At 44.8% G+C, this 19,631-nt stretch overlaps 1 protein-coding gene across 1 annotated transcript in view; it reads left to right on the plus strand.

Moving 5' to 3' along the window:
- Positions 1-19,631, plus strand: part of LOC138480607 (collagen alpha-1(IX) chain-like) — a 199,179-nt gene that overhangs the window by 39,874 nt on the left and 139,674 nt on the right. The window contains exon 7 of the mRNA XM_069612310.1: positions 17,098-17,151. Within this exon, the coding sequence (XP_069468411.1) occupies positions 17,098-17,151 (54 nt within the window). The remainder of the gene's footprint in view (positions 1-17,097; positions 17,152-19,631) is intronic.

Genomic DNA, 19,631 nt, shown 5'->3' on the forward strand with positions numbered 1-19,631 from the left:
TGAATTTTTGCATCGTATTGTGAGGGCTCACAAGCACTCCATGTGTGTTCACAAGATGGAGTTTCTTCTCCCATTGGAGGATTTAATTCAGGATGGTGGTATTTGGGAACAGGGTATGGAAAGACGTGGTTGAAATTAAAAGAAGGGAGAATTATTTGTTTATTGGCTTTCATGTTAATCTTTTAACTGACAGTATTCAGGATTCAGCTCCTTTCACAAGCCAAGATGGTGCAAATGCATCAGTGAATTGACTGACTTGGAATTCTCAGACAGAATAAAAGACACACTGATGTTCTTTAACTGACTTTCATCCACACATAAACCCTAAGCATAGGATGTGAGCAGGTCCTATGCCCATTTGCACCTTCCCTGTTGAACAACTAGCTTGCATCCAATGATGAAAATGTGGCAGAAAGCCTTCAGAAGGTGTGGGGGACTCTATCTTGAGAAAACAAGTGGAGCACAGCAAACTTCCTAGGGACTACAGTGCTCCATGACCTTTTACATTTGTGAACTCTGTGGCAAGACAGAAGGAGGACTCGGACCATAGGACACGCTTGAACGTAGTTTTATTTAAAATACAAGGAAACTCCTCACTGACCTCATTACTAAAAGGGATTTCTGTTCCTAACAAAACTAAACTAAGGTGTACTTGCCTAACGTCAAATTAAAAAAATAGTCCTTGGTCCAAACCTATCCATTAAACTGGCCCCACGACTTAACAACAGGTAAAAGAAAATAGGTTGTGTGCCCTGCACTCTTGGTTCTTCACAAAAGTATCTATGGTTGTCCCATGAATCCCTCCTGGGTCTGTATCCAACAGTTAGGAGTAAATAACGGTTCTACTCAAAGGAAACAGTTCTTGTCAGTCTATCAATAAGTTCCTCAAAGTTCCCCAAAGTCTGAACCAACAAGTCTCTAGTTCTTGAAAACACTAATGTCCAAATTTCTGTAGGTGGAGGGCTTTTCTCCTGATCGCTTCCCACCCATTTGGTTGATCTCTCCACACTTTGACCAACGTTCGGGTGTCTCTATTCTCATGTGATATCTACATTTCTCTCTGTTTATCGTGCCCTGTGGCTCCTTTGGGGTCTGTAAGGAACTCATGGTGGCAACAGTAAAGACAGACAAAAGTGATCACAGTTCAAGGGTGTTTATGAAACTGTATAAATGGGTGAGAAAAACCCCTAATCTATACCTAAATCTAAGATGGGAGCAAGCTACGACCATCAAATAATAATAAGACAGTCCTAGTGGCGTATTGTCAAATAAAAAGGGCCTATACTTAAAAACCTATTGCCAATCCTTACAGCTAAGGTTACAAAATAGTGTGGGGTAATGTTCACCAGAAAAGAAAGAAGTGTTCACAAAATGATAAGTCAGGATGGTATGGCTGGAGTCTCCCTTCCCCACCGATTTAGCACGGGACAAGGCGGGACTTCTGAGAAAAGCACACCCCTGGGCCTCGCCAGCACAAGTTTACAGTTTGGTTTCCAAATTATCAGGGCTACCTGTGGCCAAGTCTCTTTCACCCAAAGTCTCTTGCCTCAGAGGACCCAATGTGTAACAATTAACAAAAACAAAATTTCCTTCAATAAATCTTCACGTGGCAATTACACTTCGCCTTAGGATCCCCCTCTGCCGGGCTCTAATCCTTCGTGCAACATGGGCCTCCCTCCATCAAGTTCACTATGGCCTTTCCTTCAAAACGTAACATTCAAGAGTCTCAATGTCTTTTCAAACAATTATTCACTGTGGACATCCTTCGATCGGGTTCACTCTTGTCGACACAATATTCACGCGTGTATTATGCTTCACCCCAATTCGGAGGCATCCCTCACCGGGTTCGCGTTTGCCAAAAATATAGTTCTCCAGCATTGGATCTTTCATAGATTCAGATGCTTGAAACATTCCCCCGTAGTCAGACTAGGAATCCTCTGTGATAAAAACAATTATTAATTATATACACACATTGCTACCTAGGAACGCATGTACATAGCCCATTATGGACTATGAGCCATTCAATTGTGTAGTCCCTCCACCTCACTTTGGTCCTTTATGACCCCAACCAATGAGGTGGCAGGGCTTAAGCTCCGCCCCAGGCAGCCATCTTCAGATGTTCAACGCAGTCTAATTGACACAGGGAATCCTCAACCTCTCTGAGCATTTTCAAATTTTCTTCAGTTTTTCACAGTAGTTTATATTTTAATATACTGTACCACATTCCCCTGGCTAGGGGATATCTCCACTGCTTTTTGGGGTTCCAAAAAACTTTATTTTGATGCAGAATTCGGCGAGTGAACTTTCTCTTCAGATGGCTGACCTTCAGACTACCAAGAAGCCTTCCCTATTCAGGGATTGCACGTGGTGCAAGAGAAGGGTGGTTTACATGAAAGATCCCCATGATCACTGTATATACTGTCTTTATCCTCATGACATCCAAAAATGTCACATTTGTAAGTCTTTTTCAACTAAAACCCTACAAGTTAGGCATAGGAGACTTCTCCTGCATCTGGAAGCTTAGGGACTTTCTTCTGACAAGGAATCTGCGAAGACAGCCCCTGTTCACTCCAGCAAATCTTCTGAGAAGCAAACTTCTAAAAGAAGAGCTTCTTTAGTGGAAAGGAGCTCCTCTCCCACTCCCAAGAGCAAGAGGAAGCTGGAAATGATACCTTCCCTACCTCCCCTGGATTCTACAAGCCAAAAGAAGAAGCGTTCTTTGGCAAAAACTACCTCCAAAGGTAAGGAGTGGTTTGCAAAAAACGGGGGGGGGGGGGGCCAGTCGTCCACGGAGAGGCCGTCTACAAAGGTTGAGGCCCGTCATTCACCAAGCCGTTGAAGGCACCCTCATCGATGACAAACCGCATCGTCCACAACTAAATCCTCGTCAGCGAGTTTATCGTCCACGAAGCAATCGTCGACGAAGGAAGCTCATCATTCGTCCACAAAGCACTCGTCCATGAAGCACTCGTGGACGGATAAGTTACCGTCCACGAAATCGTCCTCCACGCACTCGTTGACGGATAAAGTCAAGCCACCGTCCTCAAAATCTTCGTCTACCGACCCGCCGTCGACGAGGCTGTCGTTGACAAAATCTTCGACCACGGCTCCGTCGACGGCACCGCAAGCTTCTTTACCGATGGAAGAATTAGGACCCAAAACGCCCCTCGCTGACGCCACTGTTACGCCATCCAATGAAGACAGTCTTCCTGAGTCTATAGAAGCGCCGCCTCAGTTTGTGGATGCTCTTGAACCACAGAGAACACAATTATCTCCCTTAGGAGAAATGCTGGAGTTACCTGACGTCATCCTGCAAGAGGAGTTTTAAGACACTGAGTTTGTTGAGGAACAGCATTGTCTTACACCTAAGGAACACAGCCCCCTTGGCAATCTTTATGATCCTCTGCTAATGTTATCAATGCAAAGGGTAACTGAAGAGTTCAATAGACGTCAAAATGAAAAAAGCAAGGCAGCTCTACCGAGGGAGTCTAACCTCCCGCAGATGGATTTTTCACCTCGACAAAGCATGCCAAGACATTTGCCTTCCAGGAGTAGGTCACAGAAAAGGATGCGTTCACCTGAGCCACCGCACAGGTCTAGGAGCAGGACACTCAGTGCTTCACCGATAAGGGTCCCGTCTCCCGCATCGTCACACATGACAAGGTCTCCAACTAGAGATCCAACGATTGTTCCATCCGCTGTTTCAGTCTCAGACTGGCAAGAAGATCCTGTCAGAGAATTTTCTGAACCAGAAGAAGGCGAGATCACGCAAGAGCCAGATACTAGTGAAAGGGACGATTACATTGTCGAAAAGCACAGAAAGAAAGTTTCTCCGGGTGGCTCTTCACCGCCGGATGATCTAGGTCCGCGAGGGACACACCTTGGAATTTCTAGACCAGCCCCCTCCTTGCCCCCGACTCCGCGCAAGGTACATATGTTAAAACAAGTCATGTGGTAAATCCAGAAACTGCTGCACAAAGCAGCAACAGAGCCAGTACCTTACTCTCTAAGGGGGAAGGGTTTCTACTCTTGTTTCTTCCTCGTCAAAAAGAAGAATGGCCAATGGCGACCCATCTTGGACCTGAGAGCGCTAAACAAGTATATCAAGCGCATCAAATTCAAGATGATAACTTTGCAAGGAGTGCTCTCTTGGTTAAACATGCACGGTTTCCTGGCCACTCTGGACTTGGAGGACGCATACTTCCACTTACCAATCCACCCGGCACACAGAAAATTCCTCAGATTCACTGTGGGTGATCTTCATTTTCAATTTCGAGTGCTCCCGTTCGGTCTGAGATCAGCACCGAGAGTTTTTACAAAATGCCTGGCACCAGTGGCTGGAAAACTCAGGAGGACAGTAACAGAAGTCTTTCCATAATTGGACAACTGGTTGATATGAGCAAGTTCCACCTCATGCGCACGCTTGGCAGTCTCAAACACAACAAATCTCCTAAGAGAGTTAGGTTTCGCCATAAACAAAGCGAAATCCTGCCCAGTTCCCAGCAAGACAGTTTCTTTTCTGGGAGCCAAGCTCGACACCAACTTTCCCAGGGTGAGACCGTCGGCAGAAAGAGCAACAGCAATTCTCCGCTTGACCTCGTGGTTCTTAGGGAGAGAAACAACATTGGTGCGCTCTTACAAATCCCTCCTGGGCAGGATGTCCTCATGTATATTCCTCATACCAAATTGCAGGATTCGCATGAGGCCTGTCCAGGAGGCACTGGACCACCAATGGAAACAAGCTCTCGGCTCTTGGGAGGACATCGTCCCGATTCCAACGACGCTGCACGAGGCCCTTCGATGGTAGAACGTTCCGCAGAACCTTTCACAAGGAATGCCGTTTCAGGCACCAACGTCGACCCTTCTTTTGAGGACGGACGCATCCCTATCGGGCTGGGGCGCTCATCTTGCGGACCTACAAACCAATGACTCCTGGTCAACCCAGGAGTCCCAACTCCACATCAATGTGTTGGCACTCAGGGCCATACGGTGGGCATTGAAAGCTTTCCTTCCGGTAGTGGCAGGACAGGTACTCACTGTACAGACAGACAACACGACCTCCATGCACTACACAAACAAGCAAGGAGGCACGAGGTCAGAGATCCTATCTCAAGAAGCTCAACTACTATGGGCATGGGCCTTGCACCACGGAGTCCAAATCAAGGCGGAACACCTTCTGGGAGTGGACAATGTCCTAGCGGACAAACTAAGCAGGGACTACAGGTCTTATCACAAGTGGGAGCTGGATGAGAAGGAAGCCCAATGGATCTTCGCCTTATGGGGCCATCTACATTACGATCTTTTTGCCAACAGGGCCAACAAGAAATGCCAAATGTTTGCCTCCAGATATCCAGAGAGTCAGTCAGTAGGAGACGCGTTCTCAGTGGATTGGGCGTGGAAATTCCTATATGCCTTTCCACCCTTTCCCCTCATCTCCAGGATACTATGCAGACTGAGAGAGCAGAAGTGTTCTATGATCCTAATTGCACCGGACGGGCATGGCAGGTCTGGTACTCGACCCTACAGCACCTGTCCCGATGGCCCCCGATTCGCCTCAAGGCGCACCAGTATCTAATGACACAACAGAACCACAAGGTCCTCCATCACGATCCAGTGAGCCTGTCTCTCAAGGCTTGGTTCCTAAGCAGTGCAAACTGATGAATCTCAATCTGCCTGCGGAATGCTGGAATACAATCAGGGCCTCAAGGGCTCCTTCTACACGCATCACTTACACTAGCAAATGGACTTGTTTTTCCAAGTGGTGTGAGACATATGCTTTTGATCCTCTTATCGCTTTGGTTGAGCAAGTGCTTCCCTACTTATTGCACATAGCCAAAGCAGGTCTTTCGCTGTTTTCGATCAAGGTCCACCTGTCAGCCATTACGGCATACATGACGGCTCTGGAGACGCAGTCCTTACTCTCCCTTCCGGCTGTTAAGGTCTTCCTTAAAGGACTTCTGCGTACATACCCACCTACGCCCACGCCGGTCCCAACCTGGAGCTTCAACACTGTGCTAACAGCCCTCATGGAGCCTCCTTACGAGCCCATCCACAGATGCGACATAAAATTCTTGTCATGGAAAACGGCTTTCTTGATAGCCATTACTTCGGCCAGGAGATCAGTGAGTTACAAGCCTTTTCTTCTGAACCTCCCTTCACCTTCTTCCATAAGGACCGTGTCATTTTAAGACCACACCCTAATTTCCTTCCGAAAGTAGTATCGGAAATGACGTTCACTGAACGCATTGTCTTACCAACTTTCTTTCAGAATCATTCTTCGGAAGCAGAACGAACATTGCATTCTCTGGACATAGCAAGAGTTTTAAAGTTTTATTTGCAAAGGACTAGAGGGTTCTGTTCTTCAAATAGACTGTTCATCGCCTTCTCTGGCCATACAAAGGGCCAGCATATTTCCAAACAAGGTCTGGCGCACTGGGTCTCTTCTTGCATCAACCACAGCCATTTAACGAAAGGCGACCCCCTTCCCAAACCACCCTGAGCGCACTCCACCAGAGGGAGAGCGCTGTCAACAGCATTCCACGCAGGGGTGGCCACCAAGGACATATGCAGAGCCGCCACGTAGAGCACTCTGCACACGTTCGCTAAACACTACTGCCTGGCTGAAGATACTCCCAAAGAAACTGCAGTTGGACAGGCATTGCTTCGCCATCTCTTTCATTAAGGTAGGACCAGCCTCCTTTTCCCACCTTTCCTGGAGTATGTAACCGTTGTGTTGCTGCATGGTAAAGGTTTGATCAAAAATATGTTTTTTCTGTATTTGCATATATGATAAGATGGTGGCATGTTTTTAACTGCTTGGTATTCTATTCAAGCATCTGAATCTATGAAAGATCCAATGCTGGAGAAGTCTTACTTACTTACCGGTAACTATTTCTTCAGCATTGGTATCTTTCATAGATTCACATGTGCCCACCCACCTCCCCTGAGAGGCTGCTCCTACGGTCAGCATCCATCATACTGTAATCTCTATGGTTCAAAATCTGAAGATGGCTGTCTAGGACGGAGCTTAAGCCCTGCCACCTCATTGGTTGGGGTCATAAAGGACCAAAGTGAGGTGGAGGGACTACACAATAGAATGGCTCATAGGCCATATTGGGCTATGTACATGGATTTCTAGGTAGCAATGTGTGTATATTAAAAACATTTTTAATAATTATTTTTATCACTGAGGATTCCCAGTCTGACGATGGGGAATATTTCAAGCATCTGAATCTATGAAAGATACCAATGCTGGAGAAATACAGTTACAGGTAAGTAACTAAGACTTTACGTTGCTTCCTCACTATGCAACATTCACTCTCGTTAGCTTTCCCCTTGGCACCCCTCCGTTAGGTTCACATAGCCATTCTAACACAGTTCATGATTTTCTAACACAGTTCATGATTTGCCTTATTTTACAACATCCATAATCTTTATTTCAAAATATTCACAATCTTATCAGAAAGTGGGGGTTCCCTTCCCCTAGCTTTCTCTTGGCATCCCTCTGTCGGGTTCACACTTGACACAGTTCACAAGACAGTGTGCCTCATTACAAGTCCAGCGGTAACCGTGCCAGTAAAACCGGCAGGTTGCCATCAGACTTGTACATTTTATCGGTGCCTGGCTTGCCGGTAAAAGCGGGGGAATCCAACCCCGCTGGTCCAGTAAGTCAGGCGCCAGTAAAATGTTGTGCCCCATTCCCATAGAGTCCAAAAGGACTCTATGGGAGTGGGGACCACGGAAGTACCGACCCAGTTAATAACGCTGCCAGTGCTTCTGTGAGGGTCTGCCTACCGAGGCCACTGTGCCCGCCAGGGTCTGACCTTTTGGGCACAGCGGCTCCGGGAGGCAGACTTGTACTATGCCGGTCCAGGCACCGTTGTTTCTGGACCGGCACAGTTGTAATGAGGCCCAGTCTCTTTAGACCCCTTAGGTTCTTCCCTTTTACCTAAGTCCGGGTCTCAGCCCTAGTCAGGCTCCGCACAATACTTGTTCACACAATTCACTTTGCTTCAACATGTCAAAGACTTTTGATTATACGAGTGGTTTTGCTTGACCCTCGTATGACCCCTTTGACACTCTGTCAGGCTTGAGGTCCAGTAGTCTGACTGTCCGCAGAAGCTGCTGAACACCCGAAGTCCCCCACTAATTCTACCCTCTCGACTGGTTAAATACAGTTAAGCTGACGGTTCATAGTGATAATATCGAATACAAAAATGTCGAAAGTCATTTTTTTGAAAAAATGTCAAAAAAAAAAAATAGAATTTCTTTTTCACTACGTTTTTTATTCAAAATGGGGGGCTCCCCCGCCCAACCCCCCTTTTTTGTATTTTTTTTTTAGTTTTTACCTTTTTTTTTTACTCTCGAACCCCCCAAAAAATATATAAATAAAAAAATAAAGAATTCGATTTTCTTTTCAACATTTCTTTTTCGAAATTATTGTCTTTCGACATTTTTGTTTCAATATTATGACTGACCACCTAAGCTGACAGCACCCTCAAGGGAAAAGGGGAATTGGGACAAAATAATAAACACCAGATTGGTCTTGGTCTGCTCAGGCCGTCTTTTAACCTAAGAGAAGAAAATAGAATAACATTTTCTGATCACTAACCTTAAACTCTGGAAATCTCCTGCTCATTCAATAAATCTAATTAATCATACACACCATACCTGGACCTCCTCTACAAGAGTCTAGAGGAGTAATTACTTGTTGGACTTTTCTGACTGAATTAAGCTGCAAGGACTGACTAAAGTTCCGTGAGTGCAGTCCAAACTTTGCCAGCAACAACTAGAGTTCTCTTGTGGTGATTGCTTATTTTTGCACTTTACACCAGTTAATCTGTAGTTAACTTCTTTTACTGCTTTACTTGACCAATTAGTTTTAATTAGAAAAGAGTTAACTAATTTGACCAGATGTAAATGTTCAAAGCTGCTCCTCTGTGTAAGGTTTCTTGAAGTGTATTCATCATTCTTACAACCGTGCATCATGCCGTCTTGATAAGTTTGTAAAATGCTGGCCAGTTGTTTAGTTATATTAACTTTTGCGTATCCAGAAGCTTGAAACGTCGAAACGCACATGAGCGAGGCAAACAGTGCCTTAATAAACCAAAACGCAGAGAGATGGAAAATCTACTCGAACCGCAAATGCGCTGAGAAAACAGTTTCTCAAACTCGTGTTCAAAATAATATTAGTCAAACGTTCCGCGCATGCGTGCAAGGATCATTGCTCCCAATAAACACGGTTTATACAGCTTCACCGTGCTAATCAGAAGTACGCGTCACACTAAAAATGCAGATGTACACTCTCATTTGCACAGACAGTGTGAAATGTTCAGCTCGCCGCGCCAAACAACATGAGGACTAACTTAGTTCTCATTATATTTATCATACGGCACAAATCGCCCGTAACGTACGGAATAAAAGTACTACTCTTACCCAGGTGAGCTCGAGCATGGCTCTTCTTTGAAACCAGTTTACAGGTTGCTTAGCAACAGAGGGGCTCCATAGGAAGACAGCAGCAAATGGAAGAAAACATGCTTTCTTGGCTTGCACACGAAGCGTAATAGAGTACTAAAATGACAAAGCAGTTCAATATGAAATACTCAGTCTTCTTGACCAATTTAACTTAAAAAGACTCTCTACTGGATAGACCTCTTTTAAATAGGAAATAGGTAAACTGGGAATTGAACTAAATAAAAGTAAATTAACTTCTCATAAGGAAACTAACAAAGTTTAGTAACTTTATAAATCACTTAGCTTGCTGCTTCTTTCTTTGGGTGATGATTTCTGGAATAACTCTTTTTTCTCCTGACTCTCTCCTGATCCAAATGAACTTGCATAAACTTAAGGCCCAACTAAAATCACAAAGTTACCAGAGCTTCAAACATAGGTCCTTCCTGCTGGGCTGCTGACAATGAAAGACAGTTTAGAATGTTCAATCAATGCCTTTTTTAAGCTCCAGGCCAATCAGAGAGCTTACTTGAAATCTCCATCTTGGTTTGGGACGCGTTTCACACAGTGTATTTAAAGGTTAAGGCCTAAACCAAAAACATAGGAAAAACACATTCTCACAAATACAATCCAACCTGACACTGTGCTTCTAACAACTCACTGCTCACTGAAACACTTGCGCTAGCTTATTTGCTGTTTCCTTCTGTTGCGTATGCATGTGGATTTGTCCTTCTAAAATGATTTCTCTGCGAATGCGTAGTCCTCTTTCTTTATCCATGAGGATTCTAGTAAACGATTCACCGTCAGGAACCGAAACGCCTCTGCAGCTTCTATTACTGCGCTGACTAATCCCTCATCCTCACTGTTTTTAAAAAAAACGCCGTCAGCTGCCGAGCGGTAGCTGCTCTCACGCGCATGCAGCTAATACGCGCTCATCTTCCCTGTTGCTGCACTACGCTGCTCTCAAGAGGACCGCGCCGGCTATCCAGAGATTGATTCTCACACCCACAAGGGGCCACCTTCTGGACCTGCTCAAATTGACAGACCTGCTTAGACTTGACAGACCTGACAACTATCTACTGTGAAAGGATTACCAAACTAGTATATAAGCTAAGAATAAATTCCACCCTTACGTTCTAGAATAAAATAAGTGACTTTTCTTTTTTTTTAAATCCCTGAAGAGCCTTCGGTGTCCTAAACCTAAAATTAGTAAACTATTTAAACTTGTTTACTAAGCCCTTTGAGTTTTCACAAACTACTCTCTTTGGATTATATTTTGTTGTATTGTCAGTACACTGAATCTGCATCGTTTTACTCTGTGATGCGGTAAGAACGCTACTCTCCTCCCTGAAAGAGCATTCCGGATGTGGCAGCTGTGTAGGCCTCCAATGATGCTCACCAATATGGTACAGTCCAAGCTGCTGCATGAGAGTGAGACAATGCTCTTACTAAAAGTTAATTTCCCCAATGGTGTCTGCGCCTCATGTATGTGGTAAACTCCCAAAGCTACTTGTTTCCCCGAAAAAGAACAACAATGGGAGCCCGAGACGTGACTACTTCACACCCTCGTTACTTCGGCAGTGTCTCATATGTGTGCATTGTGCATTCCTGAAAACAGAGTCCTTATGCAGGACAAACAGTTCTGAAAACTACACTGCTACGCTCTTAAGGTAAAAAAGGAGAAAGCATTTCTCTTTGACTTTAGGCAGGGAAACCAAAACAAAGAGGCACAAAAAAAGCTAGTTAAATTACAGTGAAAAGTAGTGAAAAACAAACAGTTAATGAAGCGCTGCAACCCAATGTGATACTCAATGTCCCTCATAGATTCTTCGTAACTGAAGAATCTTCCTGTGCCTCTGAATTCAAAACCAGGCCTTAGGCCAAGAGTTCACGAGTGACTTCAAAAAGGACCTTCTTGCTTGACTCCTACAATGAAAAGCCGTTTAGAATGCTGGGCAGCATTCCTTAGTTCTGAGGGAGCGACCAATCAACTTTCTGGTCCACCAGCATGTTGGCCTGGGACAATCTCAGGCTTCTGCATTTACTGGTTAAGGCCTATACCAACAAGAACATGATTCCAGCCATAAATTATATCATAATATCCTAAGCAGCTGCCCATCCGTACATGTGCAAGAACCTAGCAGATTAGCCTGGCAGACCCTACACCAGATCCAATAGCTCATTTAGTTATTTAGGGTACCTGTGACCGCTCTCTCCTTCTGGCTGTCTTACTTTTCATGGGCCCCTGTGACTCTTCTGGAGTTTTTGTGCTGTTTAGGTTTCTCGGGCTCCCCTAACCCTTTGACTTGTCTGGTTCTCTCTTGTCACTCTGCTTATTATGCCCCTGTGGCTCCTTTGGGGGTCCCCTGACTCATGATCTCACTTAGTTCTTTAGTGTTCTTTAGTATTCCTATGACCCCTCTATGCGTCTGGTTCTCTTAGTTTTCTCGTGCCCCTGTGACCCCTCTATAGGATTATGTTGCTCCGGTTTCACAGGCTTCTATAACCCTTCTCTTTGTGCTCTCTCTTCCCTCAGGTGCATGTGACCCATGGATGATGCTAGGGTAGTTCTTCGCTCTTCCCCGCTCATACTCTCTTATCTTCTCCTCCCTCGGACCTGGGCAACCTGCGTACATGCTGTGTTGTAGTGTTTACTCCAGTGAGGGACCGTCTCATAATGGCAGCTTTCTCCACAGCTTCCCGTTCTTCCGCACTGGAAAGTAGCGGTCTTTAGGTTCTGCACATCTCTGCTATGTCTCTCTCTTGTTGGCTCTTGGTCTCAGAGCAGAGGACCCAGTCCTCTCTTCATCCCTGGACTCTGTGTTTGTTTGTAGGCTCTGGGTCCACCACGTCCTGTATGTGGACGTGGCTCCAGGTCCAGTCGATTAGCAAGGTCTCTGTCTCTCGTGCCCCGCATGCTCCCTTGTTTGGCAGAAGCCACCTCCTTTGGGCGTCTGCTTCCTTCTGTGCTGCAGCTGGCTCTGCTGGTCTGCACTGCTCTGTCCCTTGCCAACACTCTTACGTCTGAGGCTTGCCTTGGAATTAGGTTTCTCCTTCTCCATTCAAGGGTTGTTGGCTCTTTATTCTTGCTCCAATATTCAAAAGGGGCATATTGTTCACCATAGGTTGACAAGTATGTGGAAAGTTCAGCATTACCCTGAGTCAAACACATAGATGTATTGTCAGCATTACCTTGAGCCAAACACATAGAGGTAATGTCAGTATTTCCTACTCCCATGTACTCAGATAATACCTGGCGTATGGGCAGTTCCCCATGGTAATGGGAGTCCTTCACCCATGAAGGGGAGTCAGTCCCAGTGAGGAGTCAGTCCCACTGAGGTTTCCCAAACCCCTAGGGAGGGTTTTGCTAATAAAGTCCGCCTCCCTAGCCTCAAAGGTGGTGACCCCCCTAGGGAAGAAGGGACGAGTTTCCCAGATACGTCACTGCTAACAACCCTGTCCAGAACTCTGAATTGTCAAGAGAGGCCACATCTTGAAAAAAGCTTTCAGCGGCACTAGAGGCACGTTGCTTTCTCCTGAAGCTCCTTTAATTCTTGTGAGCGCTGTACAGTGGCTGCACGTTGAGGCCCTACCTTGATCTAACTCTTGAATTTGTTCAGCATAAGGTTTTCATCACCTAAGACAGGAAGAGCTCTAGCCTCAGCACGACAACAACCCTAGCATTGAAGACGGTGCTCCAAAAGTTGATAATAGAGGTTTGAGAAAATGTAGGTAAGGACAAGAAGGGCTAGTTATTTAGTAAGGTGTAGGAATTATTTCTAGGTTATGGTAACCTTTTTGGGTAAAGACCAGAGCTTATCCTCCAAATTCAATGCAGACTGAGTAAGTTGGCCTCCTGCTCTCAGTGTGACAAGTGGATGTGGATAACTTTGTAAGTTTCCTTCTTGCACTACATCTGGAGAATGTTTTGCAATAATTGTCTGTTTGCCGGGGTTGTGGGTCTGTAATAGCAATGGTGGACCAAGTTCAAGCTTTCCTTATTCACAAAATGTACGTTGTTATCACACCGAGACTCAAGCACAGTTTGCTGCTGTTCTTAAGGTACCAGTGGTTTCACATACGTTTGGCATTTTGGCTTTATGTTGTTTAAAAGGGATTCCTACTTGCAACAGGAGTTTGCCCCAGTCCCTTCGCATTAGTTGGATAAATGAGTGAGAACCCCTACTAGGTGATGCAGGTCTTACAAACCTCTCCACATTATAGATGAATAGAACAAACGGTCTTTGATGGCAACTCTCCGCTGTGCCTATCTGATCTCCTATGGTGCTAGCCAAGCAAAGATGCCAAACAAGGGTTTTGTGAAATAGGGTGGGCAGATAGTATGGCATAAGGATTGATTCCACAGCTCTATGGAAGTCAACCCCTATATTTTCTTGCTTGTTCAACTAAGCAGTATAGGCAGCTTTCAAGTTGCTTGTTGGGGTATGTCAGTATCATGGGCACATTAATTCTGAAGTTCCTTCTTCTGGGCTAGTACTGGGGCAGAAACTCGGACTTCATCTGTGTGTCACGCCACTGATGTCTAGTTGCACCCTGCCGATCTGAGTTTGAACATGGAACTATCTTGGTATGCGACCTCTTTTTGTTTAGCAGCAGTGGAAATATGTACTTCTTGTTCTCCTGTACTCGTGCAATATTGCACTTTTGACAAGAAGGGACATTTCCTTGACAAAATGATTACGTTTCTTTCAGCGGTACTGCCAAGAAGAAGAAATAAAAAACTAGAAATTAATAGCATCAAAACTAGGGTTGTACTTTTGACCAGAAGGAAGCCATTAAGAAGGCATGTAGAACTGGCCAAGAAATTATGCAGGCAATCCCAAGATTATCTGAATACCCACTTCTCTCAAAATGGTGTCTCTCAAAATTGTGAGTTGAAGGCGCAGGTAAAGAAGAAGACATTCTCTACTTTAATTGCAGAGCGGGTTTGAGTTCTCTGTCTGTTTCCTTGTACATCTGTCATGACAAAGCTGTACGAACAGCCTTAATCGGACTGAACTGTAGAGTAATGAGGAACCTAGAGAAAGTATGTTCTTAAAATGTCATTTAATTCTGCTGCAAAACGCTCTCCGTGTCTCTCTAAGATGGGAGGTTGATCTGCAGAGTAACTCTGCTCAAGCAGTATTTGCACCCATGGCCTATATGGCAGTGTTTAGGTAAAATCCCGTGCACAGAGCTACCAAGTCACATCTAATAGAGACATTGACCCCAGAAGGTACTGCAATCTTGGTCTACTTTAAGCATATAACATACCTGTTGAACATTTTGGATCTGAATTATTTGTGGTCGGATTCTGAGTTATCCCACATGATCTCTGCCTATGTAATGTTCTATAAGCACAGTGGATGATCAGAGCAAGATGTTCCAGAATTGGAGGTTTGGATTGAGACCAGGGGTTTGCCACCTGCAGCGCTCCATATACTTTGGGCTATGACTCCCACGACCCATCACCAATGATTATGTTAGCTAGTTTGATGTGAGTAGCAGTAGCTTAGCTGAGGAATTCAGTGGGGAAGGAACTAGGGCGCCTGGGCCTGAAGTGCTATGAGAGCCTCTGCAGAGGATGAGAGAGCAGACGTCAAAGGCCCCATGTGCAGGTACTCTGTACTTCATGGCACCACCTGAGGAAGGTCTGGGGGACCAAAACGTGTACATTTAGGGACAAGAAAAATTGTCTATAAGATGTTTGTATTGAGTGTTGAGCACTTACAACTAAGAGGAAATTCAATAAATAATACTGTGGAAACATACAAAAAGTCAAGTGAAAATCATCCTGTGCATTCAAATCCAAACACATATTTCAGATGAAGCAATAGGACTGGTGATTCAAACTTCTGGAGAGCGATATGCTGCAGACCCCTGATTTAGACCCTCAGTACCTGAAAGGGAAATGTTACCAAAGCCAAGAAATACTTTTATCTGGTGACCTATAGAATCAAGTGGGATCTGTTTATAAAGCTGCAGCTGTTATAGGCACTTTTGACTGGTGGAAATACGCCCCCATTGAGAACTGTAGATGTGGCTGTGGTGCCATTTCACTAGGAACTGTAGCAAATTCTCCTGTCCTTTTCGCTTCACTTCCATGACCCAAGATGAAGGAGACTCATCCCTGTGCTTGTGAAATCAAATGTAAGATGGTTAAGAAATCATAGTGGTATGTCTTTGTATGGAGAATGTCATTACTTCATTAGACAACGTTCAACGTGTTGGGAAAGGCACAGCTGAAAAGACCAACCGTATGCTGTGAAAGGCTAGAGTTTTACATTATGAGATGGAATTTTGCACGAATGTACTTTTTTTGTATTTTTATTGATTCGCATGATTGCTTTAGACTTACTATTGGTGTATTATCTTTCTTGTAATTACCTCTTAGTTTACCAAATAACATTTTAATGATGAAATAAGTGGGTTGCCCATTCAGATGGGGGTATTTAGCATCCTACAAGTAATCGTGGAACTTTGGGTGATGACTCAGTTGAGGTTTAGGGAATTCCAACTTCCAAAGCCCATACACTACAGATGGTGTATGTATTATTCTTTGTTTGCAGCCTTCACCTTTTAACCACAGAGGTGTTTGATGATGATCTGGAAAAGTAAGATTCAGAGGGTCTAAAAAACAACACTAGTGACCTCATAAGCAACTTCAAAGAGTGCAGAAGGCTTATTCACAAGATTTGGTATAGCACATCCCAAACAGCATGTATACATTTTCAAGTGCAGCTGAAGCAAAGCTCCTTTTTTTTTATATTGGCTGATTAGGGGTAGTGGCATGCTGAATCCTACCTTGTTACACTATGCCAATTTTGAGGGGTGAAGGTCATTGTCACAGTGGGTCTTGGCTTTACAATAAGTAACCACATTCACTATCAGGGAGGCATCTAATTCTCAGGGCAACGAACAAACACGGAATTATGGGTTATAAACCACATTCCGAGTAATGTAATATGTAATATGAAAATTATCTCTACAGCAAGAAGGAGAACACCTGTTCTTTTAACTTTCCTGCATCCACTGTAAAGTTTCTAACACTGTGGCTTTTGTGTCCTCAGCCATTTGCTCTCAGACGTCTGTCGTGGGACCGTCGACATGGGTTATAAATCCCCAACACCGCAGCTTAGATGTTATTGATTTCTTTTAAGGCTTCCCATTGTTGAAGAAACCTATTACAGTCTTCTGGACAAAGCTGGTGGTGGGAACCAGGGGCGTTGCTAGGGGGGAGCTAAGGGGGCTATAGCCCCTGATCTTTTGGTTGTAGCCCCAGATAGAATCTCAGGAGTTACAACCAAACGGCTAGCTAGCCCCCAGTCCCAACAGTTCCGACATCAGCGTAGCCCCGGGTCTTTTCCAGACCTAGCAACTCCCCTGGTGGGAACCTTTTTAATCCAAATGTAGTGTACCAGTGTTTTTAACTTTCCGATGTGGTCATCTGCATAGATCTAGCTTGACACCGGATCATTATTCATATTCTATTTCAATTCGCGAGTTCCACAATTTAGGAGAATTTTCCTGCATATGAAGTAGACATTTCAAGACTTGATTGATTTTAAGGAAATTTTGCAGCATACCATTCATGATTATTCTGTTTTTCTTCACGAAAAATGTTCTAAAATAATTGTTTGTTCACAGGGGTACAGAGGACATAAAGGAGGGCAAGGACGAAGAGGTGATTCTGGGCAACGGGTATGTGTACTGGACTAACGTATAAAAGCGTGCAGCTTGATGATGTATAACATTTCGATATTTGCAAAGACAGATGTTTGGCTTGGTTGCCCTTGTAGACATTTGCCTGTTGTTTTGCATATTTTCTATTTCAAGACAGCCAAATAATTGTATACTGTTTTTCTCCTCTGGTCAGAGCTGTCATTCTTTATCGCAGCATGAAAACCTACACATCCCATACCTGCTTTTGTGAATGCTGATATTCGTTGTTCATGGATTTACCCTGCCCTAAGTCTTGAGTACTTTTGTTAGTGGAGATGTGGGCACTCTTAAGCTCCACCCACTCTAGTGTTAACCATCAAGGAACAAATGGCCAGGCATTCTATAACACAGGAATGGATGGTGGGCTGTCTTTTCGGGGGGCCCTAAGGGTCGCAGGTACAGCCCCAATGCTCACTCTTAGGATGCTGCTCAGACACATGGGTGAGCGGGCAAGCATACTGTGCTATGTTATGTTCTCCTATATTTTGTCCCCTTTCCGCCACACTGATGGGAGCCTGTCCCACAGGGATGGAACCAGAGTCGTTTGCACTGCAAAAACAAACTTCCCCTTTAAATTTGAAGCATGCTAGGGCATGCCTGCATGAACCCACCCATGCTGCCTCCTCTCACTGGCCTCTGCCAATAAATCCTTTTTACCAATCAATAGGACTGGACACCTTGCACCACTGCGGGGCATTTTTCAGTTGTACGTAGATTCTTATAATTATATTCGCTGATTCCCTGACTTACCACCGCCATATGGTAAGCATATGCCAGTGATAATTGCGTTTAGGCATAACGCCTCCTGATACAGGACCTTCTCGGCTTTTTGACACTTGCAGTCGCTGTCTGAGGTACCTGGGCCTGACCACGTCTGGGTTTCTTAAGTGTTGAGTTCAGTTTTGGACTTGCATGTTGTTTGACGTCAGCTCAGTCACTGGAAGGACTTGCCTGGAGGCTGTCCTCATGTCTGTTTCAAAATGAATGCACCATTTCTCAGTCTAAATCGTATGGCTACAATCCCGCCAGTAGCCTGGAACTTGCCCCAGAAATGGTTTCTCTGAAGTCTTCTCTGAGGCCTGAAACAGGAGCCTGACAAACGTGCTCCTGCCTCCTGGAGATCTTCTGATGAAATTCAGTTTAGATCACCTCCAAAGTTTCCAAGCTGCATGCATCATGCCATGGAACCTTCAGGAACTTCAGTTCTTTCTATCATCTTGTCCTGGGAAAACATCCACTTCCTGAAATAGAAATGGTCAAGGAAACCAGTCATAAATGATAGACAATTAACTTCCTTCCCCTAACTCCACTCACAGACCTAACCCAACCAAATCCTGAACATCCTGACACTCTTACAATGGCTTAGATAACATCTTGCAGCATTGCGGGTATCCTGAACCCTTGCAGTCTTTAAAGTAAACCTCTTTGAAACACTACGTAGAGCCCTGGTCCCTGATAATGCCCTCCTAGACCGTTGTGGGTTTCCCAGGGGCCCCTGCATCAAGTAGGAGATAAAGTTGTAGCTTTACAGTGAAGGGTAATCAGTGCAAGGAGTGCCTACCTTCCCCTGCGCTGACCTCATCTGTACCTCTGCCAGTTTCAACCTGACTCGTGCCTGCTAGCTTGACTCTTATGTGTCCTTTGTATCACAATCTCATACCTCCTCCTGGACTTCTCCATCTGGCTGTACCTGACTTGGTCCTCTGGAACCTTCTGGAACTGTCTAGCTGTGTCTTCTGCTTCCGACCACAGATCTGTCCCTGTCCTGCCACTCTTCTTTTCTGCCTGGCATCACAACCTGCTCCTGAAAACAACCTCGGCCAAATGATGTAACCAACTATTCCTGATAGCCACCTCTGCCACCTTAGACAACCCCCTCCTCCTCTTAATACCATTCACTGATGTAATTGGATAGTCATAATAACCACCATCACCTGATCTGGCCACCTCCTTCTAATAGCCACCCCCACCTGACAAAACCACCTACTCCCGATAACCATCATCATCTGATGTTACCAACTACTCCTGACAACCAACTTCACCTGATATTGCCAACTCTTCCAACTCCTTTCCCCCTTTTGTCTGCAACTCCTCCTTAGTATTCCTGACAACACCTCCCAACACACTCCAACTGCCTCCTGTGTCTGCGTACTCCATTAACCTACACTGACCTGTTTAGTTTCAGCTCCTGGCTCATATAGGGCCTTGCCTCCTCCCCCTGCGTTCTGATAATTTCCACCTGAACTAGGGAATTTTGGCAGGGCTTGTATTGATGTGGTTTCTAAGTTCACCTTCCCTGTTTGTGGGATCTGGGACTGGCCTGAGGCTATATCTGAGGCTATATCTGTTTTACATTTTTTTTTATTTATTGTGCATTTGGTTAAATCTTTATAACCTTAAGCACAGTTAAACACATAAACATAATAAGTTCATTAGCATACATAGTTCAGATAACATGA

This window comes from Ambystoma mexicanum, chromosome 5p, assembly GCF_040938575.1.
Source record: "Ambystoma mexicanum isolate Mex_15411 chromosome 5p, UKY_AmexF1_1, whole genome shotgun sequence".
In the NCBI taxonomy this organism is placed as follows: domain Eukaryota; kingdom Metazoa; phylum Chordata; class Amphibia; order Caudata; family Ambystomatidae; genus Ambystoma; species Ambystoma mexicanum.